The 27,081-nt window shown below is 39.4% G+C and overlaps 7 protein-coding genes across 14 annotated transcripts in view; 3 read left to right on the forward strand and 4 right to left on the reverse strand.

Annotated features, from left to right (window-relative positions):
• Nucleotides 1-10,100, reverse strand: part of RhoGEF2 (Rho guanine nucleotide exchange factor 2) — a 29,559-nt gene extending 19,459 nt beyond the window's left edge. For 2 of the 6 annotated variants that reach the window (XM_043422968.1, XM_043422967.1), the window contains exons 1-7: nt 7,802-7,830; nt 6,046-6,272; nt 5,767-5,816; nt 5,530-5,587; nt 2,327-2,568; nt 1,316-1,540; nt 157-432 (exon numbers count right to left, since the gene is read on the reverse strand). In XM_043422968.1, coding sequence (XP_043278903.1) covers nt 157-432; nt 1,316-1,540; nt 2,327-2,568; nt 5,530-5,587; nt 5,767-5,816; nt 6,046-6,272; nt 7,802-7,815 — 1,092 coding nt within the window. In that variant the 5' untranslated portion in view covers nt 7,816-7,830. The other 4 variants (XM_043422969.1, XM_043422970.1, XM_043422971.1 and 1 more) reach the window with 4 other exon arrangements.
• Nucleotides 10,101-10,821: 721 nt separating this feature from the next.
• LOC122412961 (E3 ubiquitin-protein ligase UHRF1-like) lies at nt 10,822-14,455 on the forward strand. The gene is made up of 4 exons (XM_043422985.1): nt 10,822-11,216; nt 11,292-11,896; nt 12,264-13,649; nt 13,807-14,455. The coding sequence occupies exons 1-4, from the start codon at nt 11,133-11,135 to the stop codon at nt 14,024-14,026; spliced, it is 2,295 nt and encodes a 764-aa protein (XP_043278920.1). The 5' UTR covers nt 10,822-11,132; the 3' UTR covers nt 14,027-14,455.
• On the reverse strand, nt 14,129-15,537 carry LOC122412977 (protein CutA homolog). 3 transcript variants are annotated; one of them, XM_043423015.1, is made up of 7 exons: nt 15,401-15,537; nt 15,092-15,185; nt 14,958-15,017; nt 14,763-14,808; nt 14,487-14,536; nt 14,362-14,404; nt 14,129-14,287 (listed from the first exon to the last, which is right to left on the reverse strand). In XM_043423015.1, the coding sequence occupies exons 1-7, from the start codon at nt 15,426-15,428 to the stop codon at nt 14,198-14,200; spliced, it is 411 nt and encodes a 136-aa protein (XP_043278950.1). In that variant the 5' UTR covers nt 15,429-15,537; the 3' UTR covers nt 14,129-14,197. The 3 variants fall into 3 exon arrangements, with proteins under 3 accessions (XP_043278950.1, XP_043278951.1, XP_043278948.1); XM_043423016.1 differs by having other exon boundaries at nt 15,312-15,452; XM_043423013.1 differs by lacking the exon at nt 15,401-15,537 and having other exon boundaries at nt 15,092-15,297.
• LOC122412970 (methionine aminopeptidase 1D, chloroplastic/mitochondrial) lies at nt 15,503-17,191 on the forward strand. The gene is made up of 5 exons (XM_043423000.1): nt 15,503-15,643; nt 15,806-16,045; nt 16,134-16,325; nt 16,493-16,754; nt 16,838-17,191. Exons 1-5 carry the CDS (start codon nt 15,584-15,586, stop codon nt 17,026-17,028), a joined length of 945 nt encoding a protein of 314 aa, XP_043278935.1. The 5' UTR covers nt 15,503-15,583; the 3' UTR covers nt 17,029-17,191.
• Nucleotides 17,065-18,624, reverse strand: Prosbeta7 (proteasome subunit beta type-4). The gene is made up of 4 exons (XM_043423003.1): nt 18,432-18,624; nt 17,929-18,135; nt 17,356-17,701; nt 17,065-17,276 (listed from the first exon to the last, which is right to left on the reverse strand). Exons 1-4 carry the CDS (start codon nt 18,587-18,589, stop codon nt 17,181-17,183), a joined length of 807 nt encoding a protein of 268 aa, XP_043278938.1. The 5' UTR covers nt 18,590-18,624; the 3' UTR covers nt 17,065-17,180.
• A 176-nt stretch (nt 18,625-18,800) lies between these two features.
• Plekhm1 (Pleckstrin homology and RUN domain containing M1) lies at nt 18,801-27,081 on the forward strand. The gene is made up of 4 exons (XM_043422986.1): nt 18,801-19,149; nt 24,171-25,674; nt 25,941-26,576; nt 26,664-27,081. Exons 2-4 carry the CDS (start codon nt 24,274-24,276, stop codon nt 26,829-26,831), a joined length of 2,205 nt encoding a protein of 734 aa, XP_043278921.1. The 5' UTR covers nt 18,801-19,149; nt 24,171-24,273; the 3' UTR covers nt 26,832-27,081.
• LOC122412969 (torso-like protein) lies at nt 19,485-23,863 on the reverse strand. The gene is made up of 3 exons (XM_043422999.1): nt 23,680-23,863; nt 21,466-23,548; nt 19,485-20,879 (listed from the first exon to the last, which is right to left on the reverse strand). Exons 2-3 carry the CDS (start codon nt 22,147-22,149, stop codon nt 20,397-20,399), a joined length of 1,167 nt encoding a protein of 388 aa, XP_043278934.1. The 5' UTR covers nt 22,150-23,548; nt 23,680-23,863; the 3' UTR covers nt 19,485-20,396.

Raw genomic sequence — 27,081 nt, forward strand, 5'->3', positions numbered from 1 at the left:
GGGATTTCTGCCAAAATATTTGTATTCCTTGACAATTCGAACAGGCATACCCAAAACCGGTCGATTATTTTATCCTCGAATTTTGTTAATAGAAAGAAAAAAAAAAGAAGAAAGTAATAAAGGAGATCGGTGATCCGGGGCATTGGCACTACTTACAGAGTTAGATATGCCGTGACTTGTTGTCGGGGGCGTTAAATGAGTCAGCAGATGTCGATCCAGCTCCGACTGGACAATGTTGTTCGTGTTTGAGGTGATTGGAGGAGGTCGGGGTGGCAAAGGAGGCGGGGATAAACTCTGCATGGACAGGGATTTTCGAGATGGCAAGGGTGGCGGTATATCTCCACCACCCCCGATACCAATGCTATTCGTACCACCAGCGGAATTGGAATAATTGCCGGGGCAAGTCGAAGTGTTTGTTACCAACGAGCAAAGCTGTAAGACACAACAAAGGCTGGTTAGGGCAACAAAAAAAATTCAAAAAAAAAAAGAGGTTAGGCATAAGCGATCTTCCTTCTTGAACAATGTTTCAGTGTCCGCTACCCTCGTCCGATAATCTATTTTACACGCGATTCCGCGGGGAATGGAGATTCGATCAACGAATTAAGCGGTGACAATGAATTCATAAATCTATTATTCTTTTTAATATTCTTGCAATTTTGGAAGGAGCATTTGCGAATTAAATTTCATTTAAATAAAATCTAACTTTTATCAAGACCTAAAATTTTCCTTGTTTCATGTTGTTTTTGAATTTGTAAAAATGATTTCCAGCCCGCTGCGTTAGAAGCTCTTAACGTAGGATAATGGGGTAGTTTCGAAGGGAGGATTTTGTATTTAACAGAGGTTTGCCCACGAATGTCGTGTGTATTTGTTTGCTCATTGTGTGAGTTTCCCATGTACGTGAATGGTCATTTTTGTTCTCTTTAAATAACAAATTTCATTAAAATCATTCAACTAAACATGATAAAGTTGCAAATAAATATTACGCAACGATAAGTAACGAGTATAAATTCACGAAATAATATCATACAGTTCAAATAACGTACGGATATTAAAAAATAGGCAAAAACAAAGAGAGCAAAGCACTACAGCACGGTATGGGAAAAGAATTTGAAGAAAAAAAGTCTTGCGATTCGCGTCGATGGAATGCAACGAAAATTTGTATTTTTTTATTTCGCCAAAATGATTGAAACTTTTTGAGACTGATGGAAGCCACAAAAAAAATTATGAAAATTCCATGGATCGATTGAAAGACAAAGAAAATTTTTGCTGCATTTCAACAACGTAACATTGAACAGCTCGCTCGAAAAGACGCTACCTGGTCGCTCGTTGTTATCGCAGCAAGTTGATCTTGCAATGTGCGAACCCTTCTCTCGGCACCGGCCAATTCAGCCTGCAGAGTCGTCACGCTGCTTACGCTTCCAGCACCCGCACCCGCTTTTGCCAGCTCGCTACGCAATTTGTCTACGTAACTTTGCTCCTTCTCCAACATTAATTGAAACGTGTGCACTCGCTGAGTCTCCAATTGTCGTTTTTTCTCGTGCTACGGAACAAAATTTATGCATTGAGTATTAAATTACCGGTAATCGCCAGTTTATTTTAGGGGAACCTCCACGAGTTACATTCATTTCTGTATTTTTATCCCAGACAAAGTTCTAATTTCATTCGTACATTTTAATATTTAGTTTCTCATCGGACGAAATGATTTTTCGTTTTCAAAACTCCGATTCCATCGGTCAAAATCGGACGCCCATCACCCTCGTGCAAAGTAGACAAATTACAGCAATCAATCAATGAAATTCAGAATGATTCGTTGCTCGCAATTCCGAACGAAATGAACGTATCTTCGTTTTTTATGGACTGAAATTTTCCCCTTTCGAAACAGAGGGCGTAACATTAAAGGTAAACCCGTGACTAAACCTCTCCCGGACCAAATTCTACAAATATCCACATTCAAGTGCAAAGACTTGGCTTCAAGGACGAAACAAAAGGGAATCGAATAATTGAGCAATCGAGGGGAATTCTCTTGACCCAAAAACAATAACAACCGGACATAAAGAGGTGAAAGAAAACCGAACAATCTTACGTATCGAAGGGAGCTTGTCGTTGAAAAACCGGCCTCATGGAAGCTGCCCGAGATGCGTCGTTCCGTTGAATAAAACGGTTTAGTCGATAGATCAAGAGAGTGGGGAATAATTTCATACGCGTATAGATCAGGATCGATCAAGAGGTTTGCATCTTGTGAAGATTTGATAAGGAGGCCGCCGAAATTAGCGACGTCAAGAAGCGCGAGATGTGGATTCGCCGGTCCGCTCGTGTTAGGACTTACGTCGACGGGTTGAGGGCCCGTTATACGAGCGTTGCAAGAAGTCGGTGCGCCACCGGCTGGCGCTGTCGAGGCCCGGTGCAGCGAGGTTGCCGGCTGCGTCGGCGAAACCATCGTCGTTCCTGAGCTCAGACTCGCCGGTCTCTGCAATTGTTGATGTATCGTCGACGTCGGTCCACCAACGTGCAGCGACGTCGACGTCGTCGCTGGCTTTTGCTGTACCGTCAAAACCACCTGAGTTGATGCTGCGAAACAGAAGAAATACGGAACAAGTTCAAGAACAACGTTTTTACTCATCGAGCTATTTTCGTACGCGAATCTCCTCCCTCTATCTCGTATGGAACCCCCACCCGCGCTCCGTTTTGAACAGACTCTCACACTTCTTCCTTCACAGCTTCGTAGCGCTTTGAAAGCTTCATCGATCGGCCACTTGATAAACTTTGGAATCGATTAGTCAGCGAAATTACGGTCAGTTGAACATTTCTTTTGACGATTTGTCATATTTCAGGTCTACAATCTGTGCATATTTGGGACCGCGTGGGCGGAGTTTCGTTTCAAAAGTATGTCGTGACTCGATCGACTTATGTTCGTGATTCGATACAGATTTTTAAACAATATACTTCCCAGTTGATAATCGCGGAAATTTTGATGTTTTAAAACTGATTTCCTTTTCAATAAAAAGCATGAAATTTCATGCTCATATTTCTCGCGTTGATATTTATTCATCTATCGACATTGGATTAAACTTCCCGTGCCAACTCGAAGAGCGACTTTGTTTTATTGCTCGCCGGCAGGCGTTCGTACGACGATGATTCATTGTTATAAATTCCACGAGCGTATCTCTTACATTTCGTTCCTTCGTTACATTTCATTTTTATTTTATCGTTAATTCATCAAGGAACTTTGACTACCCAAATAGAGTTCCAACGGTGCCTCGTCCCAGGCGCGCCTCAAATCGTAAGTCGTTCGCGTTCTCATGTAGAAAAATTCGTTAACCGAAAAACGTCAATTAGCAAAATAGATACCGTTACAGAAAACGATTAATAAATAATACTAATAATAAATTCAGCCAAAAATGAAGAATTTTTTTTGCACACTGTTTTTTGGCGAAAAAAAACAAACTGGAGTTTTGCCTGTCGAGTCGTCGTGTAAATTCCAAGTCTCGCACTCGCAAAGTCGGCGACGAAACTGCGTCAGTGAGGGATCCGCGACAGAGTCTCCGGAGATGAAAAGAGGAAATTGCCGGATTCTCGCTACGGTGTGCGAGCGCGTTTCTGTGTGTACCTGTGTGTCGACGTATGTATCAGTCTTGCCTTTTCGTTTACCGAGCGAAGTCGTTATACCGAGAAACATCGGACTCTTCTCAGGTGTGTATTAATATGAATGACCCAAGAATTCCTATGTTTACCAAGCTAAAAACACACACACACACACACACATTTACGTGAGTGTGTGCGCATTATTCAACACGATGATTTTGAATTTCACGCCGACACTTCAATGCTTTTGTCGACGTTTCATTTTTTTTTCTTCCATTTGTGTACCGAAGGACGTATTTTTCTATTATTAAACAAACGAATTTTCATTTTACTTCCTCGTTTACAAATATCTTGAAATTAAAATCTTTACATTTGAATTCAATGATATTGAACAATTTATCCATTAATTCGGAATTGTTTGAAGATGTTTCGCTTGTTTATTGAGCAAAACATTTTTGGTACCAGAATTTCGAAACTTTTCAGAGTGGAATTAAAACGACGGTGACCGTCTTACAAACTGATACATTGCAATTGTTTGATAGGAAAAAATATTGAAGGAAAAATTCACATTTATCGGGATATACCGAGGCACAGATAAAATTATTTAAGCTTTGTCACGGAGCTGGGATATCCCGGAGCAACGAAGTGTGATTCCCAGATGAATCCGAGCCAATCGGCAATCGATCGATAAAGAGTTGTATCATCCGTTAACGAAAAATTAGTCGCGTCTTGAGGAGGTAATTTGTAAATAATTATCGACTAAACGGTCAATACAGGCGAGACGTATTAACGGGCGTCTTATCATCTTGCTGTTTTTATTCCATCGCGAACCCGATGACGTGTCGTAAAAACCGAAGAGAAGTTTCTTATTTTCCTCGTGCAAGTACAGAGTCGATTCCGTCTAGTAGCAATTTATAAACACAAGTTAACGTTGTAACGAAAGTTTGTTAATGAAGTTTCGATAGAGACTTTGAAATATGTTACATTAGAATCAATTGCATTCGTCGTAATAAGAAATACAGGAATATCCCATTTCGTGACATTTGCTCACGAGGCTTTTGGCTGTCCGTGACATTTTAGTCCGAAAGAATAGAGAAGGAGCGAATTTGAGAGAAAGTAGTGAATTTATTCATCGTGATGCGTCATAACGCGCTAAACTGCATTTCCAATTCTCGTTTCCAAGGCGATTGTGCAAATCTGCATTTAAAAATTCTCATGATTTTTTTAAAAATCATCGTTCAAATTTCTGCTAAATTCGAACTAATATTTCAAAATGTTTTCATTTCACAGCGAGGTATTTTCCAAGAGGATATTCGTAGGCGCGCTTGGAGCAACTTTTAATGCACATATGTGTACCTGCAAAACATTGATCACGTAGAGAGCAGGTTCGCGATGACTGTCAGACACGGTCACCGCTATAAACGCACGTGCTTACATCATTCGATGCTGCTTTCCCATTGTGTGTCTCGTTCGTGTAAAACGGAAAATAGCTCGTAAACACGACCTAGACACCCATTCCTCAACTAAAATATGTTCGCGTACTAATTCCCGAATCGCAATCTTAATTGAATCATTTAATTTCATTGCCTCTATGCACTCGAACGTTCGTCGTTTATTCAACGCAAATAATTAATTCTCAGAAAATATCAAGTCACGAGTGCAATTTCGCGGAATTCACATTAGCTCGTGAGCATTATCGCCTCGATGGTTGCAATCAATTTATTCTTGCCCGCTCGTTGCAAGACGTATTTTTTACCCGAAAAATCAAATTTGAGAGTATTTAGGGTAACTTTTTAACGCCATAATAATCGCTGCCTCCTGGAGCTTTGTTAGCCGATCAGTCAGAAAATTGGAACGAAGTGAACCGGTCGATCGAGAAAACTTTTCGGATTAGTCTCCTCAGCGTTACGATTGTTCGGGATTCGCAGAGAAGTCGGCTCTACTCACACTTTATCAGCTCAACGACGTCGGTGTGCGTTGACTGCATAACGTTAACTCCGTTAACCTGAAAATTCAAAAAAACGTCGCGTTGAGCCAGCGTTGAAAAGAGTGCGGGACTTTTCAGCAAACGATTCGACGACAATTGCCAATAAAAATGATAAAAATGGATAAAACATTGAGAAAAAAATGTTCACGTTTTTTTCGGCAATGTTCCACGTGCGTGTCTCATTTTGCGTGTCTCACCTTGATTATTTTGTCCCCGGCGTGCAATCCGGCTCTCGCAGCTGCTCCACCTTGAAAAATGAACAGAAAAAAATAAAAATCTCGTGACATTTGAGATTTTTCGAATTTTTAATCGAACGAATAAGATATAAATTATCGTTCTCAACGAATTTTCGGTCTCGAATCTCGTTAAAACTGTGACACAAATACTGAAGCACACAAAAACTCAATAACTGTCCGGGCTTCTTCTTTCACATGGCTTTGATTTTTATTATAATTATAAAATATGCAAAAACTCACCCTCTTTGACCGATTGTACGTATACGGGATTGTCGCCGGAAACTTTCATTCCGTATCCAGCATCGTCTTTGTAGACAACGAGGGTCGCGACGGGTGGTGGTTCTTGGCTTCCTGCCCCGCCACCCCCGGCACTGCGGCGTAACGCCGTAGTTCCATTCATCCCACCGATATCGGCCACACCTTGCCGCGTCTCACCTCTGCCCTCTAACGCCACCTCGGTGATTCTTCTATTGACAAAATCATGCTCGTTACCCAAATTTTCTTCTCACTATTATTATTTTTTCTTTTTTCTCAATTGACTATCGATAGAGTCGCTCTTTTGAAAATTAAAACTCTAAAGATTTTCGCTCTTTCGCATTTGCAGCTTTTTTCATTAGAATTGAGAGTTGACAATTCGTCATTGTAATACAAATTTTTTCGGAGCAAATTTCAGAGCCGCGCAGCATTCGAAGTTGATTTCGAAAGATACGTTCAAACATTTTTGTAGAATACGGCTTCAGGGATTTTTCTCTGAATATTCAAAATGGAAGAATCGATGAAATCGGGTTTATTGTTAAGGCATCACGAAGAGGGCCCACAAAACGAAATCGATGAATATTTGAGTCCGCGTTTACAGAAAAGTGTGCGACACCGCTGCAGGACGTTGAAAAAGGGGGTAAAACATCGTTGCATACCAAGTATGCAAATTTCAACAGAATTTTTACTTTAATTATAAATTTGTGTCACATCTCGAGCTCGACTTTTTTTTCAACAGACGCTTCGGGGCCACGGCGAATCGAATGAATTCGTCGCTTATCGCAAGAGACAGGTGTTTCCTTTTGCGGGAATACACTGTGCTACAATATAGGGACCTCAGGCCAATCTCCCGCCACAATAATGCAAATAATTCGACACTATCGCGCCCCAACCGAGAAACTTTAAACAGAGAATATCATTGTTCAACAAAATTGCGTGGCCGGGCCGGAGGGAAATAATCAAGGAGCTTCTACGCCACTTTTCAATTCATTTTTTCATTTAAAATTACAAATTGAACGACGATTTACTTGGCGATTAAAATAAAACGTAATTATTTCATTGATGAACATTTTCACATGATTCTGTTTTAAAGAAAAATATTTTTTCGCTCCCCAAGCCGAAAGAATTCGCAAGAAATTCATATCCAAACGTCACATTATATCTTCATGTTTTTTCTTTCTTCGCAAATTTACGTCACTCTATTTTCTCTTGTTTTTCATTCCCAGCACATCGAAGCCCGTGAAATAATGTACTTTTTTAAATCTCCAGGAGGCGTGCGCGCATGTTTAAAAATGCCCGAAACGCCACGCAATGGAAAAACGACGGGGGCACATTGCCGGAAGTGAGAGGAAAAACGAAAACGAACAGATTTTCCAACGACATTGCATCGAGAGGCCTGCGTTTAGTCGAGGGATATATACAGCTCTCATCTGTGTACAGAACCTTCCATGCACGGTGTTTTTATTCGAGACGAATTTATTTCGAATCGCTCGAACCGGAATGCAAAAACACGAGAACTAGATACGAGACACTACATAAATTTCAACGTTTTACCTTCATTTTAAGCCACAAATGACAAACAATTACTCTCGACTCTGCGATCACTGCGCGTACGTGGCTCAATATTTTTTTCCTCATTATAATCGCTCGTTGCCATATTTTGAAGGAAAAAAAATGGTTAATGTACGATTTGATTGGAAAACAAAAATTTCTCGGACCGAGAATGAACTTTTGTTTTCACCTTGAATGCCCCATACATAACGCACGGTCTCTGGAGCACGCGTCTGTTTGAACGCAAGAAAAAAAACGTCAGTAGTAGCATATACACGCGCAGTCACTGTTGGGAATGTACAAAGGCGTAACAAACCCTCTTTCTTGTTCTTTCCCCAGTATACTCGCGACATATATACGTGCGAACGCGTGTATATGCTTAAAAATAAATATACATGTATGCAGATGGAACGATCGAGTAAAGGGAACGGTGGTGTATTTTTTCACCGTGATTCTCTAAAGTTGAAGAATTCGTCATTATACTTCGTTAAGTATTCAAATTTCACGTTTGTATATTTCACGTTGTATTTGGCGCGTACTTGACAACGAAATAAATAAAAGAAAAACAATATGCCGAAATTTATCTACGAAGTAGAGAATCACTGGTAAGTCACAACTTCCTCGACGCTGTTCCGCGCTTCGTTTCTGTTTTCGTTAATGTCACGTGCGGGGCGCGCACTTGTTATTATCGCAATACACAAACAATTGTTTTCAACGTTTCGGCAGCATTCGTTCGGACAAAACAAAAAAATCTTCGATCCGTGATGTCCTACATTCTCATAATTCTCATTCAATTACGGAAATAATGATAAAATTTTGAAGATTGAAGATTAACGAGAGATTTTCGAACGAATGAAATACGGCATGCGGGGCGAGTTTTAGAATAGACAATTGAAAACTACGATGACACTTCAGAGTTTTTAATTAGAGTATTTTTATTCGTAGAACCGAGCTAGAGCGATAATAGGAAATTAGGCGACTATTTTTTTATGGCTTCGTCAGAATTAATGTGAGAAATAAAAATATGAGGGATAACCGTCAAATTTGTTGGAGATAAAAATATGATTAAAATCGAGTCGAGAGGTCCACGCGAGAGATCAATTCAAAGAGAAGTCTTCACCTTGGGCATTGAGCGTGGACTCGTATCGAGATACGAAGTCAGACTATACATGCACACGCATACACACATGCACAGAGAGAAATAAGTATAAGGAAAGAAGAGGACACATGGACGGACACAAATGTACGGAAGAGTCTCTCTCGGAGAGTTCCGTTATTGTCAGCGTTAATTGATATTCCGAGGTCGTATGATATCAATTACACGCGATTGCTCCTAAAACGCACACAGACGGACACATAGATTGTCCAAAAAATAAAAGATGGCGCCTCCGAAAAAGTCCGGACACGTTTTTGAAAATGTTCGGACTTGTCAAAAATTTGCGGTAAACATGACAACGATAAAACGGGCTTACCTCTCATTTAACACCGTCCAAAATCCAAACGATCAGGAAATTACATTCACAGATGATGAAAACAGTTGATTCGAATGGAAGAAAACAAAATCTCACTTCACAAAGATAATAGGATTATAACACTGTCACCCAAAAGCCAGGTAAACCGTTTGGCAGTGCGAATTCGCATCACGATAATATATAATGGTATTTTCACAACGATCTCAGAGCTACGAAATACGGCGGAATCACACGATTACCCTCAAACCCGTATACTTTTACGGCACATTGCAATGACGCGCGACGATACATTATTACAAATAAAAAAAAGAAAAGAAAAGAAAGACAAAAAATTAAGATCGCGACGAAACGCGAAAGATTTGTCAGTCACTCGCGGTAATACGATTTGGTTTCTTTGACCTTTCGATGACAATCTCAAGACACCGCGAACTATTAGTCTTGATATCGTTTGTGTTTGTTGTTGTTTTCTTTTGTATCTATCAAATGAACATTGAAACGTACAAAAATACACTACTAACAAGTGCCAGCCATCTTGTATCGGGCCAAAGCGCAACCCAATATCCCGTCGTGCATCGCGTCGACTGGCAGTAACGCACACACGAATGATATATAGATATAGATGTAGATATTCACGTGTACATGTAGATCTACAAAAGACACACACGACCCATTGTACTCGCGGTTTCCGCGCACGTTATAATGAAGGTGGCTCACACTGGTACGTCGTTTCTAGACGTTTTGACCAATAACTATTGACATTATGATTAAAATTGTTGTTTTTTATTATTTGTTTATTCGTGCGGAGAACTGCGGTGAATTGCAACGCCAACCGCGTCCACGAGCCACCTCTCCTTCTCCATTTCCCCTTTTACGAGCGCGAATACCGAATTTTATCGATGATACACGAGCACGTACGCGAGTTCCAAACAACCGAAAGCTTCATTCCTGAAGTGAAACGTCACCAAATGACCGTAAATGACCGTAGTACGGTACGGTCTCTTCAGTAGAAAAGCGTATTAATAAAAAATGGCGATCGCCACTCGTTATTGGTACCGTAATGGTACGATGTACTGTAGGAAATGTAACACGTACCGCCATCGTAGGAATACGGCGTACATTTATACTTTCGTCGCAGCCGGTAGCCAGTACCGTCCGTGGTACAGCACTTTAAAAGTACGCTTCCTTATCTAGGTATTATAGTGACTTCTCCGGGATCGGGATATACAGCGTCGAAGCAATCGAAGCAGAAACACTCACCGAATCAAATTATGATTTTTTCTTGAATTGAGACACCAACGATTCGTACAATTTTCATTTTCGTTTTTTTTTTACACTCTTTGTGAAATCTTATAGATTGAAAGTATAACGAAGATGCCGGAAGCATCCAGTCCTCATCGCGATTAGCGGGAATTATAAAATCCTTCGATTGAACAGAAATTCGCTCAATTTCAAACGTATAAAAGTCATTATTTAAACTGAAACTTTTTAACAAAACATGTTCGTCTAGCCGTCGTCAATATTAATATAAAGAAAAATCATTTGAAAAGCAAGAATCAATGATATTTCAATGCAGCAACCCCCGGCAACACTACGGAATAGTTGAATTTTTACATCACATTAACCTAAAAAATTATGCTTTTTTAGCACCAGCCTTAACCAATCGTGTTCTTTCTTATACCGTTGACGAGCCAATAGCCGGAGACGAGAAAAATCCCGCCAAAATTACTCTTTGTCCTCCGCTTCTGCACAGTTGAAACCGACCAACAAGTGGCGCGTGTGTTGTGTGCTTGTCCGTCAGTACGTATAAGAATTCTTCGAAAAGTATTTAATTTTCCAATCGCATCATACATTCTATCACACCTGCTTACGTTACACTATGGCAAACACATTTTTCGTCCAACTTTTCTCTACATTGTTCTCTGTTCGTTCATGAATTTCGGTGTCAAAATATCCCCATTCTCAAATAAAATCGTTCAGATAATAAACGTCATCAGATTGCTAAAAAAGGTGACAAACGCTGGAAACGTTTAAATACATCTGATAGATAAAATGTACGTCAAAGTACGAACAATCGATGGAAAAACCGAGCGAACGTTCGACATTTCAAAACTCATCAACATCGAAGATTTCAAGGTAAGAAAGTTTCACGATGTAGAAAATTCCAATTTCCCAATTGTGAGTATATACGCAGCTACTCTTTCATCATAGATAAAAGTCGCGGATGAATTTTCGGTCGAGCCAGAGCTTCAACGTTTGTTTTACCGAGGCAAACAACTTGAAAATGGCTACACGATATTTCATTATGGAGTTGGACCTAGCGACGTATTACAATTGGTCATAAAAACAAAGGATGAGCCCAATTTGGCTAGTACATCGAGTGATTCAAAAGAAAAAAAAACCTCTAATGAAGAGGATAGCCCAAATGTAAAAAAACTAGACGATGGTTTGATCGAGGCTCAGAGTACTTGGTGCCAAATCAACGACGAAGTCGACTGTCTAGATCGTTCTTTCGGAGCTTGGTTTGAAGCGACTGTTTTCAAAATTCTCAAAAAGGAATCATCTTCCGAGCTCTTATACAGAGTACAATGGAAATTTATGGAGGACAAAGAACCATTCGATGTGGATGAAAACATGATTCGCCCAAGAGCTTGGAAATTATTGTCCTATGATGAATTGGACAATGGTATGAGAGTCATGATCAATTATAATACGGAGACACCCAACGAAGATGGTTTTTGGTTTGATTTTACAATATCCAAAATCAAAAAGACTAGGACTGCTGAAGAACTCACCGGGACTCTTCATGTTGGAGGGTAATTCATATTTATTCATTCGTTTGTAACATGTAACCGGCAAAAACATTGCAACTATAGTCACACTCGGACAGCTCATTGCAGTTTAATATGAAAGCTTTTTTTTTAATATCTTGAATCGGAAAATCTTTCTTCATACTCCCTCAATGAAATTTCATGAAATACTAGTGTTGAAAACAAACTAGAAACAGTTTTGAATATTTAGATAGAATTTTTTTAACAGATTCTCATGTATGAAAATTGTTCTATTATTCAAAAAATTATTTTGATAATGAATGGTTTACTTGGAGGTCGTTTTTTAAACCAGTGTTTCTAGGGTACAACTCAAAATATGAGAAAAAAAATCATTGTAATTACTTTGTTTAAGGGATCACACAACCGTGGAGAATTGCAAAGTGAATCCCCGTGGGGAGGTGTATAGGATCGAGGAGAAGGTACCATTGGAAAATCGCGACGAAAACGTAGTGCTGAGTGACAAAAAGAGGAGAGTGGCTTTGATTTGTAAAACGTGTAACGACGATCCGGAGGAGCCATGCAAGGATTGTGGTTGTTGTGTATGTTCCGGTAAACAAGAGCCGCACAATCTTTTACTTTGCGATGAGTGCAACAAAGCGTATCATCTACGTTGTTTGGTGCCGCCGTTGGACTCTATACCCGATGATGAAAACTGGTATTGCCCTGACTGCAAAAACGATGAGAACGAGATAGTAAAAGCCGGCGAGAAATTAAAGCCCACGAAAAAAAGAATGGATAGGACAGAGTTGAAAAAGGGACAAAAAGACTGGGGAGTCGGAATGGCATGTCTAGGCAGAATGGCGCAGTGTACAATCGTGCCTCAAAATCATGTTGGACCGATTCCCGGTATCGAGGTCGGTATGAGCTGGGAATACAGATTGCAAGTTTCCGAGTCCGGTGTACATAGACCACACGTCGCTGGTATTCACGGTAGAGAAGGAGATTGCGCTTATTCACTCGTCCTTTCCGGTGGCTATGAGGACGACGTTGATTATGGTGACGAATTTATGTACACGGGCTCCGGTGGTCGCGATTTATCCGGAAATAAAAGAACAGCTGTACAAAGCTGCGATCAAACCCTTACTCGTATGAACAAAGCGTTGGCACTTAATTGTAACGCTAAATTGAACACCGTCAAAGGAGCAACCGCGAGTAATTGGCGCCAGGGTAAACCGGTCCGTGTGGTACGCAGTTGCAAGCTTCGTAAGCACAGCGAATATGCTCCAGAAGAGGGTAATCGTTACGACGGTATTTACAAGGTTGTCAAGTACTATCCACAGAAAGGAAAGAGCGGCTTCAGCGTGTGGCGTTATCTTCTAAGGCGCGACGATCCAACACCCGCACCTTGGACCGAAGAGGGCAAAAAACGAATGGAATCTCTGGGCCTGAAATTGATCCGGTATAAACCAATAAACAATGGCACCGAATCGCAGACAAAAAATGAATCTATTGATTCAGAAAAATCTACTCATGAACAAGAGAGTAAAAAATCTAAATCTACCAAAAAAAAATCTAAGACCATTGAAAAAAGAGGCAAATCTACCAAAAGAACACATTCAGACAAAGTCGATGAAAAGAATGAACCAGAAATGAAGAAAACCAAAATGGAATCTTATAAACTTGACGAATCGATCGAAGAATTTATAAAACGAGATGCTGTCAATTCGAAACTTTGGGAAGAGTGTTGCAACGTTTTGGCTGATGGCAAAATTGCTTTTTTACAAATCGTTACAGAAAGGTAATATATTTTTTCATACTATTCAACATACACATCCAATTCTAACCATTAAACGTGTCCCTCTTCCACTAAAATCACGAAAAACAAAATGAAAGTTCAAAAGGGTTACAAGCGAATTATTTCGATTCAAGTTGCAGTGAAGATTATGTTATTGCAGATATACGTGTGTATGCTGTCAAGAGGTTGTTCACAATCCTATTACAACACCTTGTGCTCACAACATTTGTTTAACGTGTATGAAGAGGAGTTTTCGTGCTGGAGTATATTGCTGTCCGATGTGTCGTTACGAAATGAAAAAAAATCATCCAATGGTGGTGAACGAATCACTTTCATCGGCATTGAAACTCTTATTACCTGGGTATGATGGTGGACGATAGCATTTTTTCACCCTCGCACGATACAACAAATTGATATAAAAAAGAAAAACTAAATTCATTTACCTGGAGTGCCTTTATAATAATTTCTCATTATTACGATAATTTAAGTGTTATGAATATTTCATTTACCAGTAATCGAACAGGTATCCAAAATACAATTATAAATTAGCTTTATTTTTCTGAGGGTTTTTCCTTCTTCACGAGAGACGATGGAACGTTTCCTCCAATCCATTTCAAATACTCCTCGTTTCCGTTTGCAATCTAGATATTCAATGTTCAAATGTCAATTGTAAAACGATCAAGAAATAACATAACAGCATAGGTTCAATACTCACGGGTAGGGATATTACTTCGCACACTTCGTACGGATGATTTTCCCTGCAAAAAATAAATTGTTGAGAGTAATTTCGAAAAAATTCATTCTCTAGATATTGTTTCCTTTTTATTTTCCTCTACTCACTTAACATATTGAGTCAAAGCGTCTACGACCTCAGTTCGTGTTTTAATCATCTGTAAACATTCGTTAATATCTGTTAACCCTTTTACTTTTCTATTTTAAACTAATTTATAATTTCTATTTATTTTTCAATTCTATTGCTAGCGATACTTCATAATGTCGATTGTATTAATAGTTTTAATTTGATCATATATTTTTTATTTTTAGTTAATTGAACCTTTTATTATTGTTCTCTCAAATATATCAATTCAATAAGTCAAGCGATATTCATTTTCTTACCAGCAACAATTCATTATCTTCGTGAATCTCGTCTTTCCATTCATACCTGAAATAGTATTATCACAAAATAATGTCGATTTGTTTATAAATGTGGTGAGTTATTTGTATAATTTTTACATGAGTTTGTTGGCAAATTTTTTTTAATCCATAAATTTATTATTTTGGCAAAAAAATTGAGGTCGAGATTTTACTTACACAGAGGTGATTTGGGGAATTATGTTGACACACGCTGCCAATTTTTTATTCACCAAACCACTGCAAAATTTGATCAGAATCTATGTAAAATATTAAACAAAACAGGTAAATAGGTTATTTCTTAATTCTCTCACTGAGCTATTTTTTTTCCAATCTCTTGATCCGGTACCGTGACGTATGCCACCGAGTAATTGCCGCTCAAACTGCTCATGACTCTCTGCCCAATCGCTGTTAAATTTTTGGACACGAAAAATAACATTTATTTTTATATTGTTCACGTTATTTTAGTTGCTATACTTATTGTATGAAGATTTTTACGACTGTAATAATATACACAATCAATTGATTAATTACAGTAAAAATCGTTTCGAAGTCTACGATTCAATATTCAATCTTAAAGAAAAACGACTATAAAACAAGGATAATCTTCTATTTTGCTGTACCAAAAAAGAGTAGCAGCTGTAAAAACATTATCACTTTTGCCTGTATTAATTTTACGATTTCACCCGGCGTCAACCAATCGCACAATTGCCGTTTCGAGGTTATGGTGTTCAAAACCTGAACGTAACCTCAATCTTATGAATATAGTTGCAATTGTTTGGATAAACAGAATTTTGAATTAAGTAATGTTACTCCAAAATACGATAACGAGAAGTTTCTTCAAAAAAATCTTCAACTCTGTTAAAGTACGTATGGAAACGTTTCTTATTTTTTTTTACAAAATTACGTGTCAATGCGGACAGACGCAATGTTTTAAAAATTGGAGAGCAGGATATACGTAGAATTCGTAGTAATAAACAAATTTTGTGTTTCTATATATACTAAATCATATCCACCATGGTTGAAAGGATCCAAAGAGAAAAACTATAAATAATTCTTTTGGGAAATACGAAATTGTAAAGCCCTGGGATGTTTCGGAGAGAATCAAAGTGCCCTCTTACATTCCAAAGCCTCCATACAGCGACAGCGGCAAACCTTCTGATCCACCTAATGAAATTGAGATTAAAAATCCCAATCAGATAGAATGTATGCGTCACAGTTGCATGTTAGCAAAGCGGATATTGCGACAAATTCGGCCAATGATTGAGGTAAGAATTTTAAAGTTTCAACATTCACAATCATGTTCAACTGCTTCAATATGTTTAATAAAAAAAACAAACGAATTTTGGAGCATAGCCCGGAGTCACAACAGACCATCTGGATAAACGAGTACATGACATTATAATAAATAATGGAGCTTATCCCAGTCCACTTAACTATAAGGGATTCCCAAAATCCATCTGTACAAGCATTAATAACGTTGCTTGTCATGGAATTCCGGACAGTCGACCACTGGTGGACGGAGATATACTCAACATTGATATTACTGTAAATTAACATTTTTCTAGGAATGATCTAGACATAAAATTTCTATTTCTTCATTTTTCAAATTGATTTTTTGCTAGATAAAAATGGAAAGCAGCAAATACTTATTCGTATGAAGTATGCTCATTCAAGTTTCTACTACAAATGTTGTCAATTTTGGTTTTTTCTAGGTATATCAAAATGGTTACCATGGAGATTGTTCAGAAATGTTTAAAGTAGGTAAAATTGACAGTGAAGCAGATCATCTTATATCTGTAACAGAATTGTGTTTGAATAAAGCAATCAGTATTTGCAAACCGGGTGAAAAATTTTGCAATATAGGTAAAGTTATAGAAGAAACTGCAAATAAACACAGTTTGACAGTCATTCCGGTATTTGCTGGGCATGGAATAGGAAGTTATTTTCACGGACCACCGGATATTTTTCATTTTGGTACGTGTCATACAATGAATGCGGAAAATATCTTCCAATTTTGAATTTACGTGATTCACGAATCATATTGATTGGATATTTAGCACATTATCAGGAAGGAATCATGCAGCCCGGTATGACTTTCACGATCGAACCTGTGCTGACTCAGGGCAGCGAAGATTGCATTTTACTGGAGGATGGATGGACTGCCGTTACTCTCGATAGCGCTAGAACTGCACAAGTTGAGCACACGATCCTCATCACCGAGGAAGGTTGCGACATCCTTACTTGTTGATTTTTAGAGATATTTGAAACTTTTAAAATAGCACTATACTTTTGAAGAAAACGTTTTATTGAAAATTCATCGTTGACGAAATGCGCGATCGTTCAACCACTTAGACATGTAATGGTTTACTTATTTAATGCGAAACAATAAAAGAGAATTATTTATTTCTGGAGCACAGCAATTTCCCAATTACTGTCGAGAGAAATTGGTCCCTTGATTTCTACGCCGCGTTCCTTCGTTATTATTCCCACGTGGTACTGCAGAAAGAAAAGAATTATTCAATCACCCATCAGGTAATTATAAATCCAACGTATTCATATATTTTCTTGCTTGTACCTTTGGGAAAGATCTGGCATCTCTGTAGTAAAGAACCTGCATCGCTTTATAAAGTACACCCAGAGCTTCTTCTTGGGTCATTTCTTTATTGTTTTCATAAGCTTTGCGCAATAGGGGTGTAGCCATGTAGCCACCGTAGCCGGTAGCTATTACAGGATCTGTATAAGCTGTGCCGAGCTTGTCTACCGTTCCCATGAAAGGTTCTCCATTTTCTAAACCAGCTATTATGAAGTTGTTCCACAGCGGATCAAATTTGGAACGTTGATTGTATAATACTCGTGTCAACCAGCAGTACAAAGATTTTGGCTTGAGCTTGAAACCATCGTCCAAACACTGCTCTTCTAGACTACACATAAAAATATGAATTGTATGAAAATTGTGGAAGTTACAATGGTTCAGTTTTATTTTTCTTAGATTTTTAATTCTACTGTTTCGGGAATGTCTAAATGAAGTGACTGTTTCTGCAGCTAAAAATATTAATGAAATCCTTCAAACAATTACTCACATTCTTTGATATTCCTTCAGATTAATTTAGGAAAATTAGTGGAAATAATAATAAATAATTGTACAAACGTTTTTTGTTCAATGATGTTCTTAATGTATTGATAGTCAGCATAGTCTCCACCTGCGCCTAGTATAATGTTGTCATTGACTTTCATTATACGTTCGCAGTTTCTGTATCTTGCCAAAGAGCCGTAAGACGCGAGAATATCAGCAGCTATGACGACTCCGTCTTTAAATTGAACTCCGACTACGGAAGTTCCTGTAGTCATGGGGGATCTGAAAGGAAATGAATTATTAACTCCAATATACAAGTTCATAGGAAAGTAAGAACGGTGCTCAGACATGAATTTCTTGGTTATGTTTGTTCGCTTTCCGAACACAGGTTTGAAGTAACACTTGCTTGTTTTAACCACTCTCAAAGATCAAGAAAATAATTACTATCGATTTGAAGTATCAATTTATTTCTGTTCAGGTTTGTTCATACTGGAGAATATACCGTGATGTGCATTTTTTTACGAACTCACGAGATTTTGCCAGCGCGGATTAATGAAGAAATAAACCAGGTTACTTACTGAGATCTTTGGAAACCACCAGAAAGACCCGCATTTGGGCCTGGAAAATTATATATTGCGCCAGGTGCTGGCCCATTTTGCCAAAAAGGTGCCGTTGAATAAGCGTCCGTTTTTGCAAGATACGACATGTTTCTTTCTACACAAGTTTCAAATGTCATCCTCTCAAAGCAGCAGCAGCACAGAGTTTTTATTAATTTTCTTATTCTTCATCAGAGAAACGCCACAACGGAATTTTTTGTAACTTCGGGATTCGTCGCCGTTTTTACCGACAGCGATTGAAGCGCTGTCGCGCGCACGGTGTTGAAAAAACACATATGTGACATGCGCGCTTCTCATGTTTAGATGCAGTGGTCGTGTCGTGTCGTGGTATTTATAGTCCGTTCAGTCATAACTTTCCGTGACAACGATGACGTTCTCGTCATCGCAATGACTTTCTAAATAAAAACGAGACGTATATTAGGCTTAATCGTCTCAATTCTTTACCAATTTAAAAGTATGAACGCTTACTTAATGCGAAGTTGAAAAATATATAGTGACAAACACATTGTTAATTTCCAACGATGTGAATTACACGTCGTTTTAATAAACCATTCGCGAGTGTTTCTTTTTTAATATTGTAGCGATTAATTTTCGATCGACGATATGCCTACCATCACAGAGACTGAAGGACCTAACCTCTCCTGCAATATTCAGGTCTCGCCTGCGAGACATAACAACGGTAAGAACGCATAAAATTACAAATAACACGATCCATCATCATTGTCTAAAGAGTTTCAAGATAACGACAGTGGGTTAGCCACGAAGAATTCACGAATATTTTGATTTACGCAATCTCATCCTCTGTTTAGTTTCTCTAATATTATTATTCTCGGAAAATAAATAAATTGAGTAATCACTCCCATTTCAGAATACATGCCTTTATATTGTTAAAAATACTCTATGTGGTACCCAAAAGAGCTTAAACAATCATACAATCTTTTCTTTTTTTATTCTTCAAAAAATAAAAACTAGTATTTTACAAATTAGTATTCAATCAGTTTATTTTTACCGTACTAGCAAAAATTTTCAAAACTGTCATGAAACATTTCTCTCATTGCATACTCATTCCTATTCAAATTCGTTATCCTTAACAGGTTAGAATACTATGACTAAGCACACATATTTTTTATTTGATTCTTATTTGAAGGAAGAGAGTATTTGTGCCAGGTGTATACTCAGAATTTTGAAAAATTGTTTATTTAGGATTTGTTTGATTCAACGTTTTAAGCACGACCGGTACTCGCTGGTATTTTTTAGAGAGCCAGATGTCTAGCTATATTTCTCTTTGACCGATGGTTCGAGCTATGCTAACACTGGAAGTTACATTCGGCTCCTCCTGTCTTTTTCTTCACTTGTGGTATTCTTCCTTTTTAAAATCTTAGAATGCGTTTCTCTGTGCCAGGAAGAGCATTTTTAAATCCTAAAAGTTGAAAGTGCTTTTTTAGTGCACTTTTCAGTCCGAGGATTTAAAAGTGCTTTTTCGAGTACACCCCATTACTACTTTTTTCAACAGTTGCTGAAACACGTAACTTTCTGTATCGTAGACAGAAAAGGTTGCTTTATATAATTATTAAGTTCCTTCTCTGATTCTTCAATCGTTGAGTTTTGAATTCATTTCTTATTTTCGATCATGAAGTTTGCACAGCATGGTTTTTTAAGGTAAAGTAAATAGGAGAATTGATCACAAGATTTAGCTGAGTTTCAAACTGATTTTATTCTGTACTTTATAATTCATTGGTAGAAATGAATGAATGAATGAAAAAAAAAAAAAAAAATTAAAAACACATTTTTCATAGTTCACAGCTGGAAGGAGAATTCAATAGTTCCAAGTATAAACAGGAAAATATTAAAAAAGCAGGATCTTTCCAAACGATCCATTCATCGATTATTTGAGCCATAAATTACACCAGGATCGGTGTGTTGGTTTTATGGATCACGTTCCTGGAGATAAAGTAAACAGTATTTCTGGAGTAAATCGCTATTTTCGGTATCTCCAATGGGAAAGGATAAAATTTTAAGACGCAACGCGAGCAAAGCTTCGTCCAGAAGAAGATTACCGAGTGTCTGCGACAACGTTTTGTTTTTGTGAAGCTGTATGAGACTCGGTAGCGAAATTGGTGTGCTTGGATGTAGAAGGTGCTCTGCTATCCAATCGTTGGGCGAAGCACCATTCAGAGAATGAATCTGGTCCGTACTGTCATCCGAGGTCGGAATTTCTGTAGCTACAAGATTTTGAGCTGCCCAAGCTTCAACCGTTTGGTTTCCACTCGCCGTCAGTATCTTTCCCTGGTGCACTGCCATCCAAGGCGAGAAGAAAAGGTTCAACTCGAGTTTCGACAGTCCCTCTATGCCTCGAGTATTCACTTCCGATGCTATAAAATCGTACTGAGAACGTTTGTACACAAAGACCTGAAATAGTTCGTTGATAAATTATAAATCGTTGTTGACAAACTAACGATATACCAGAAGAACAAAAAAGCTTCTGTTCTTGTGGATGACTTTAAGGCACACTGTTTGGATGGGAATTTTTGGCTGTTGAAAAACGTATTAAGAATATCTTGGAAACTTCCCAGTGTGTGTATTCCCAGAGGAGGTCCAAATGACCTGCCGAGCAACATTGTTACTGTCAATTTTCGTTTCAAAGTCGTTGAATAGAAGAGATTCGTACTCATGTACATTCTCACTGGAATAACGTGCCATACATTTCGATGGTAAACGTTTTTATGAAATTTTCATCTACGTCCAGACAGTTCAGAGAAAACGAAAGAAATCAAGATAACTTTTTATAGTTTGAAGTAACTTTTCGCGGTGACTAGAGAACTAAAGGTCTGGTGATATTGGCTCTAAGGCTGCTGCATTCGTATTGGCAATATCGTGGTAATTTTCGAGCTCGTTGTACAGGTCCAGGATTAAGATGCCATTTGGCAAAATAATTCGGGAGAATTGGCATACCTCGAGAAAATTTTTCAAACGATTCTCATATCAATTGTCTCACCTGGTAAAGGGAATTTCCAGTAGTGTAAGAAGTGACGTAATGTGAACCGTATTCGGACAAAATTTCGGCAAAACCAGATATCCCATCAGTAACGAGGTCTTTTACTGCCACGACAACGTCGTCCTTAACGTTCATGGAACCACGCGAATCGTCTATTTTTTGACTGTCACGTCCTCTTGCGATTCTGAGAAGGCCGAAGAAGTAATCACTCGTGAGGTAGGAAGCGTCTATACCCAAACGCTCAGCGGTCGCAGCTGCGGACCAATCTTCGGTGAGAGCGCGCCAAGGTTTGTGCATCCCTTCGATGTAGAAATTGCTGAAGTACGTTTTCAGCAGAGCATCGACGTCGCCGCATAATTTAATTTGAATTTTTCTAGTTGAGAATGTCGAAGTTCTTTGCTCCCTCGAAGGCTTCGACTCGGCCAATACGTTTTTAAAAACGTTCACTCTTTCTCCACTATAAGGCTTTATCGCGTCCTCGCCCCTGTGTATGAAACTTCTCATGAATTCGTCGAGATGTTGGAAACCACCGAATACTGCTACGGAGTCACCCAATTGCGGTTTCACAGCTACGCTCTCGACGTTGCTCATCGTCGCTGTTAATACGAGCAGCAGCAGCAGAGTGGGACTACGAGTCCATGTTTCTCCATTTTTTTCTGATATTTCTCGCAGCATTTTTGCCATTTTAACTTGAATTTTTATCAACGAGCCACGAGAAGAAATGGATTTTATTCTTACAAAATGACGTTTTGTGCAAAGGAGCGACGAATTTAAAAATTCACGATTTTGCCCATTTCAACTTCACCTGCCAAACTGAACGGACACTTAAAAATATTCTCAGTTTTATACCATTTTTGTGAATATTAATGAACAGAGAACACTTGATGAATATTATTACAGCAATTTTATTTTCTCGCCTGAGTGGCCTCACGTATATTCGATGAGCGTGTAATCAGCAAACCTATTTATCTGGATAATGAGAATATCAAATTTTTTCTTCACTTTTGTTTGATTTTCGAAGTAGAGACACGTGTTTTCGTGGTCGGTTTTGAATTGATCTACTAAGTTAAGTTGCGACCGTTCTGTGTCAGTATGCAAAGCAGAAATACTTATCGTTAGAAATTATTGAAATTAGACAAATAATGAATTTATAATTTGATGCTGATAACTGACGTCTAATACGATCGTTCGAGAAAATAATCAATCGAAATCAATTGCTCTACAGGACTTACATAATCTAGTAAAAAATGAGTCGACTTTTTGGACTTTTTTTTAAAAAAGATCAGTCCGTATCTTTCTATCGTGAATACGATCGATTACGAAAAGGAGTTTTTGTGTAATTGGTCAAACGGTGAATTGAAAATTCGAGCCGAGTTTATGTGACACGCATTCGTACTCTACAACTGAATTTTGTAATCTGAAATTGTACGTGATTGTGCAGCATGAACAGGGTGGTTATTTGAGAGATATTTATTATAACATCGACGGTTGAGAAAATTTGTTACGGAGTTTCGAAGTGATATCTTGTATAAAATTCATTGGCAAAATCAAAGAGTAATGCAGACACAGATTCTTCAATGGTTCACAATTTTTAGTCGAAAAACTTTGATTTTACATAAATTGGTATTATGAGTCACGTTTTTTGAGATACCGTATCTTGGGTATTTTGAATGTGAGAGGACAAAATTTCAAGACGCAACGCGAGAAAAGCTTCGTCCAGAAGAAGATTACCGAGTGTCTGCGACAACGTTTTGTTTTTGTGAAGCTGTATGAGACTCGGTAGCAAAATTGGTGTGCTTGGATGTAGAAGGTGCTCTGCTATCCAATCGTTGGGCGAAGCACCATTCAGAGAATGAATCTGGTCCGTACTGTCATCCGAGGTCGGAATTTCTGGAGCTACAAGATTTTGAGCTGCCCAAGCTTCGACCGTTTGGTTTCCACTCGCTGTCAGTATCTTTCCCTGGTGCACTGCCATCCAAGGCGAGAAGAAAAGGTTCAACTCGAGTTTCGACAGTCCCTCTATGCCTCGAGTATTCACTTCCGATGCTATAAAATCGTACTGAGAACGTTCGTACACAAAGACCTGAAATAAGAAGACACCAGATTTTGACAGACACTCAATCGAAGGTTTTTGTCGGTGGATGCTGAATGGTGGTCGGGGGACAGTTGACAAAAAGAAAAAACATAATAAATTCAGCTGCAGATCCTTGTTACCTTTTTTCCGAACATGAGTCCACAATGACATTGAAAAGGACCCCAATCTTTTGTTTAACTTCAATTCCCATCGACCTACTGATTGATCTTTGCAAAAATAAAATGCCAATTCTTTGAATTACGTTTCATTTGCGTTTTAGAAATATCGCAATTGCTTCCAGTTGAACGAAGAAAAAAAATAATTTTTGGCCATTTGGTTTGTGTTAGAACAAGTGTCAATTCGTCAAAAAGAAACTGCGTATGTAGCACTCGTGGCAGATAACGACGCCAAATAGAAGATGATTATCTCTCTCAACTGCTCAAGAAAGCTAGCCTGGAGTGTTAGTCATAGTCTGTTGAAAGCAGCTGTTTGTTCTGAAGTATTCAGGAAAAAAGAGAATCCCAAAACCGCGACGTTTGTGTGTCCATTTTGAGGGGATTCTCATTGAATGCCCTTGAGCCTTGCACTCCTCAATTGTCATCATGCGGAGAAATGCGTTTTTTTGTTCCAGCTAAAAAATAGGAAACAGATGCTTAGGTGAGCCATGACGATCAGGTGTAGAGAATTCGTAGATCGGAGTTATCAGAAAAAGTGTAAAAATAAAATATCCGAAGATGAATACCTTTCTGAAGAGGGTTCATTCGAGGACAAGCAGACGAAACAATGTGGTGAAGGATTCTCTGCAGAAGCAACTGAATTTGAGCGTGATGGAGATGCAGGGAACAGCTGGGGCGAGCGAGGGCATGCCGGTTGGAAACTGCGACGAGTCGATGACGCTCTGTTCGGTGCTGGAGGCGATCTTTCTCCATGGCTTGAAGGACAGTCTGTTGAATAGAGTGACGGAAGTGTTGAGCGGTCCTGACTTCGAGGCAATGCCGCAACCGAGTTTCTGGGGTCCGCTGTTGGTATTTTCCCATCGAGAAATAATAGATCAGATTCAAGGGATGTCACAAATAACGAGCGAAGTGGGCTACTGCAGAGCTTGGATTCGTTTGGCCATGAACCAAGGATTACTCTCGAGTTACCTCGCCTCTATACGCCGTGACAATTCTGCCCTGAAGCCTTACTACGAGAGAGCGGCTTTCATAAGAGATCCTGATCTCGTTGACGTAGCTCAGCGTCTCGTCGAGAGCTTGGATTACGTGAACTTCGAGCTCGCTTGTAACAGCAGCCTCCTGAACTTTTGGTCGAACACGCCTCTTCTCATGGCAGCGATTTGGGCACCCCCGATGAAATCGTGTCCCGTTTTCAGCGCCGTCGATATAGCCAAAACGATAATAAGCGACGTCTCAGCGAACGACAATATCGAGGACATCGAAACCGCCAGTTCGATCGGGAGCTTGAGCTCCTTCAATTCGTCCCAATCGATGCTCAACAATATTTCCAGCTTCAGCGAAGACGACGCTTTCAAAATGATATTGAAGCGAGACGTCGACGACTCGCCGGGTGCAGGTGCCCGCGAAAATAATTCTCCGAGCGCTCGACCCGCTGCCAAAGTTTATAGGCTCAAAAAGAGAAAAGAAGAGGAAATTAGGACGGACGAGGCGCTTCCCTCCGCGAGTAAAAGTATCAAAAGTAGGGAAAAAGTGCTGGCAGAACTGGCCGGTAGCCGTGAAACGATCAACGAAGAATCCGAACGGGCCTCAACGAGAGACAATGAAATTTTGAGCTCCGAGAACGAGACTACGAAAAATGGAGACACTTCCGATGAGCCCGAAATAGCGAAGGACATTGAAAAACTCGATGTCGCCGGACTCGGAACGATCGGCAATTCGTTAGTCGGTCGACCGGGATGGTCCACTTCGTTGGAGGACGGTGAATCTTCGATGACTGCCTCGGTAATCTCTCAAACTTCTGTGAAAACACCTGGCGAGGGTAGCACTTACGATGCTCTCATCAAGAGCTATCGTCCCACCGGATATACGACTTCACCCGATCTCGATGAATTCCTCGACAAGTATAACAACGGAGAAGAACCTGTTAAAAGCGAACCAAAACCGAAACCGGAAATCAAGGTACAATCTTTAGATTTCAGTCAATACGAATCTCACCTGTTCACTATTTCCTATTTTCATTTGTTCTCCGTGTAAACTCTTTCGTATCCATTCCATCGCTTTGACCCCACTTCACTGCTCCAGCACTGTAAGATCCTCTCAAAGCGACGACAATCGATTCAGGCCCGATTTTAACCAAATTTCAGCTGTCAGAAGCCACAAGTATTGTCCCCTCTCGAATTGCTTCAATAACAATTTATGTTCAATTGAAATAATGCTCTGTTCAGGTACTGGATAATCTGGAAGATCAAATAGGAATTTTACCACAAGAGAAAGGTTTGGACGTGCAGAATTACAGCTGTTTCGACTGCGCTCATCCGATTGGAATGACCTTTTCGAAAGCGCACGTTTGTTCGTTCAGCGGTAATTATTACTGCGCAACTTGCATGGCGAACGAAGAATTTTTCATACCGTCGAGGATCATCCACAATTGGGATTTGAAGCAATATCCGGTTTGTCGTCGCGTCGCCAAGTATCTGACCGATTGTCCGACTTTGCTCAATCTCAAAACCCTCAATCCACGTATTTACACGGCGGTCGATAGCATGGCGCAATTACAGTCGTTGAGAATACGCCTCAATTTACTGCGAGCTTATCTCTTCACTTGTCGAGAGCCTGTCATCGAATCTCTCCAGAAGAGGGTCGCACCCCGCGAATATCTTTACGAGCACGTTCATCAGTACTCGGTCTCCGATCTCCTCGACGTCCCGTCGGGCGCACTGGCCCAACAACTTCAAAAGATCGTTGAATTGGCCAGACAACACGTTCTCAACTGCTGGCTCTGTAGCCAAAAAGGTTTCATCTGCGAAGTCTGCAACAATCCCAAAGTCATTTATCCCTTCGACATGGAATCGACCTACAGGGTAAGTTAAAAAAAATGTTAACACAACTATCGAGCGAGGATAATTCGATCAACGATTTTAACGAGCATGCATTATTATACCTTGCAGTGTAACGCTTGCAACGCTGTATTCCACGCGGATTGTCTGAGCTCCAGCAAGCCTTGTCCGAAATGCAAACGCAGGCGTAAGCGAGTGGATCGACCACCGCCTGAGATTGACGACGTCGATTTTGTCAACAGCGATGCACAGGCGGTCCCATCGAGCAGCGCAATTTAAAAATTATTCGTTCAGTCGAGTTTTTCCTTTCGAGGAAATACACGACGATACAAATCGCGAGACGATTACAGTATTTTATGAAACAAACAAACAAACGTGTACATTATGTAGGAAACGGAAAAGAAAATTGGAACTTGTACATTGGAGGTGAATTTGTATATCTAGGGTTGGAAGACCGAGTTGAAAGGTTGTCTGCGTTTACGATCTAATCGTATTGACAGAAAAACGAAATAAATTTTTACATATAAAA

This window comes from Venturia canescens, chromosome 7 (genome assembly GCF_019457755.1).
Source record: "Venturia canescens isolate UGA chromosome 7, ASM1945775v1, whole genome shotgun sequence".
Classification (NCBI taxonomy): domain Eukaryota; kingdom Metazoa; phylum Arthropoda; class Insecta; order Hymenoptera; family Ichneumonidae; genus Venturia; species Venturia canescens.

Bases quoted from the DNA above. Each gene is read 5' to 3' on its own strand.
- Plekhm1 (XM_043422986.1), top strand. From the start codon at position 24,274: ATGAATACCTTTCTGAAGAGGGTTCATTCGAGGACAAGCAGACGAAAC. The intron at 25,675-25,940 runs GTACAATCTTTA...TGCTCTGTTCAG, and splicing joins AACCGAAACCGGAAATCAAG to GTACTGGATAATCTGGAAGA. The intron at 26,577-26,663 runs GTAAGTTAAAAA...TATACCTTGCAG, and splicing joins ACATGGAATCGACCTACAGG to TGTAACGCTTGCAACGCTGT.
- LOC122412977 (XM_043423013.1), bottom strand. From the start codon at position 15,216: ATGTTATTTTTCGTGTCCAAAAATTTAACAGCGATTGGGCAGAGAGTC. The intron at 14,537-14,762 runs GTAAGAAAATGA...GAATGTTTACAG, and splicing joins AAGATAATGAATTGTTGCTG to ATGATTAAAACACGAACTGA. The intron at 14,405-14,486 runs GTGAGTAGAGGA...TATTTTTTGCAG, and splicing joins GCTTTGACTCAATATGTTAA to GGAAAATCATCCGTACGAAG.
- Prosbeta7 (XM_043423003.1), bottom strand. From the start codon at position 18,589: ATGACATTTGAAACTTGTGTAGAAAGAAACATGTCGTATCTTGCAAAA. The intron at 17,702-17,928 runs GTTTGTACAATT...TTTTATGTGTAG, and splicing joins AACATCATTGAACAAAAAAC to TCTAGAAGAGCAGTGTTTGG. The intron at 17,277-17,355 runs GTACAAGCAAGA...TTCTTTCTGCAG, and splicing joins ATGCCAGATCTTTCCCAAAG to TACCACGTGGGAATAATAAC.
- LOC122412969 (XM_043422999.1), bottom strand. From the start codon at position 22,149: ATGGCAAAAATGCTGCGAGAAATATCAGAAAAAAATGGAGAAACATGG. The intron at 20,880-21,465 runs GTGAGACAATTG...GAACTATTTCAG, and splicing joins CTGGAAATTCCCTTTACCAG to GTCTTTGTGTACAAACGTTC.
- LOC122412961 (XM_043422985.1), top strand. From the start codon at position 11,133: ATGTACGTCAAAGTACGAACAATCGATGGAAAAACCGAGCGAACGTTC. The intron at 11,217-11,291 runs GTAAGAAAGTTT...CTTTCATCATAG, and splicing joins TCAACATCGAAGATTTCAAG to ATAAAAGTCGCGGATGAATT. The intron at 11,897-12,263 runs GTAATTCATATT...ACTTTGTTTAAG, and splicing joins GGGACTCTTCATGTTGGAGG to GGATCACACAACCGTGGAGA.
- LOC122412970 (XM_043423000.1), top strand. From the start codon at position 15,584: ATGTTACTCCAAAATACGATAACGAGAAGTTTCTTCAAAAAAATCTTC. The intron at 15,644-15,805 runs GTACGTATGGAA...CATGGTTGAAAG, and splicing joins AAATCTTCAACTCTGTTAAA to GATCCAAAGAGAAAAACTAT. The intron at 16,755-16,837 runs GTACGTGTCATA...TTGGATATTTAG, and splicing joins ACCGGATATTTTTCATTTTG to CACATTATCAGGAAGGAATC.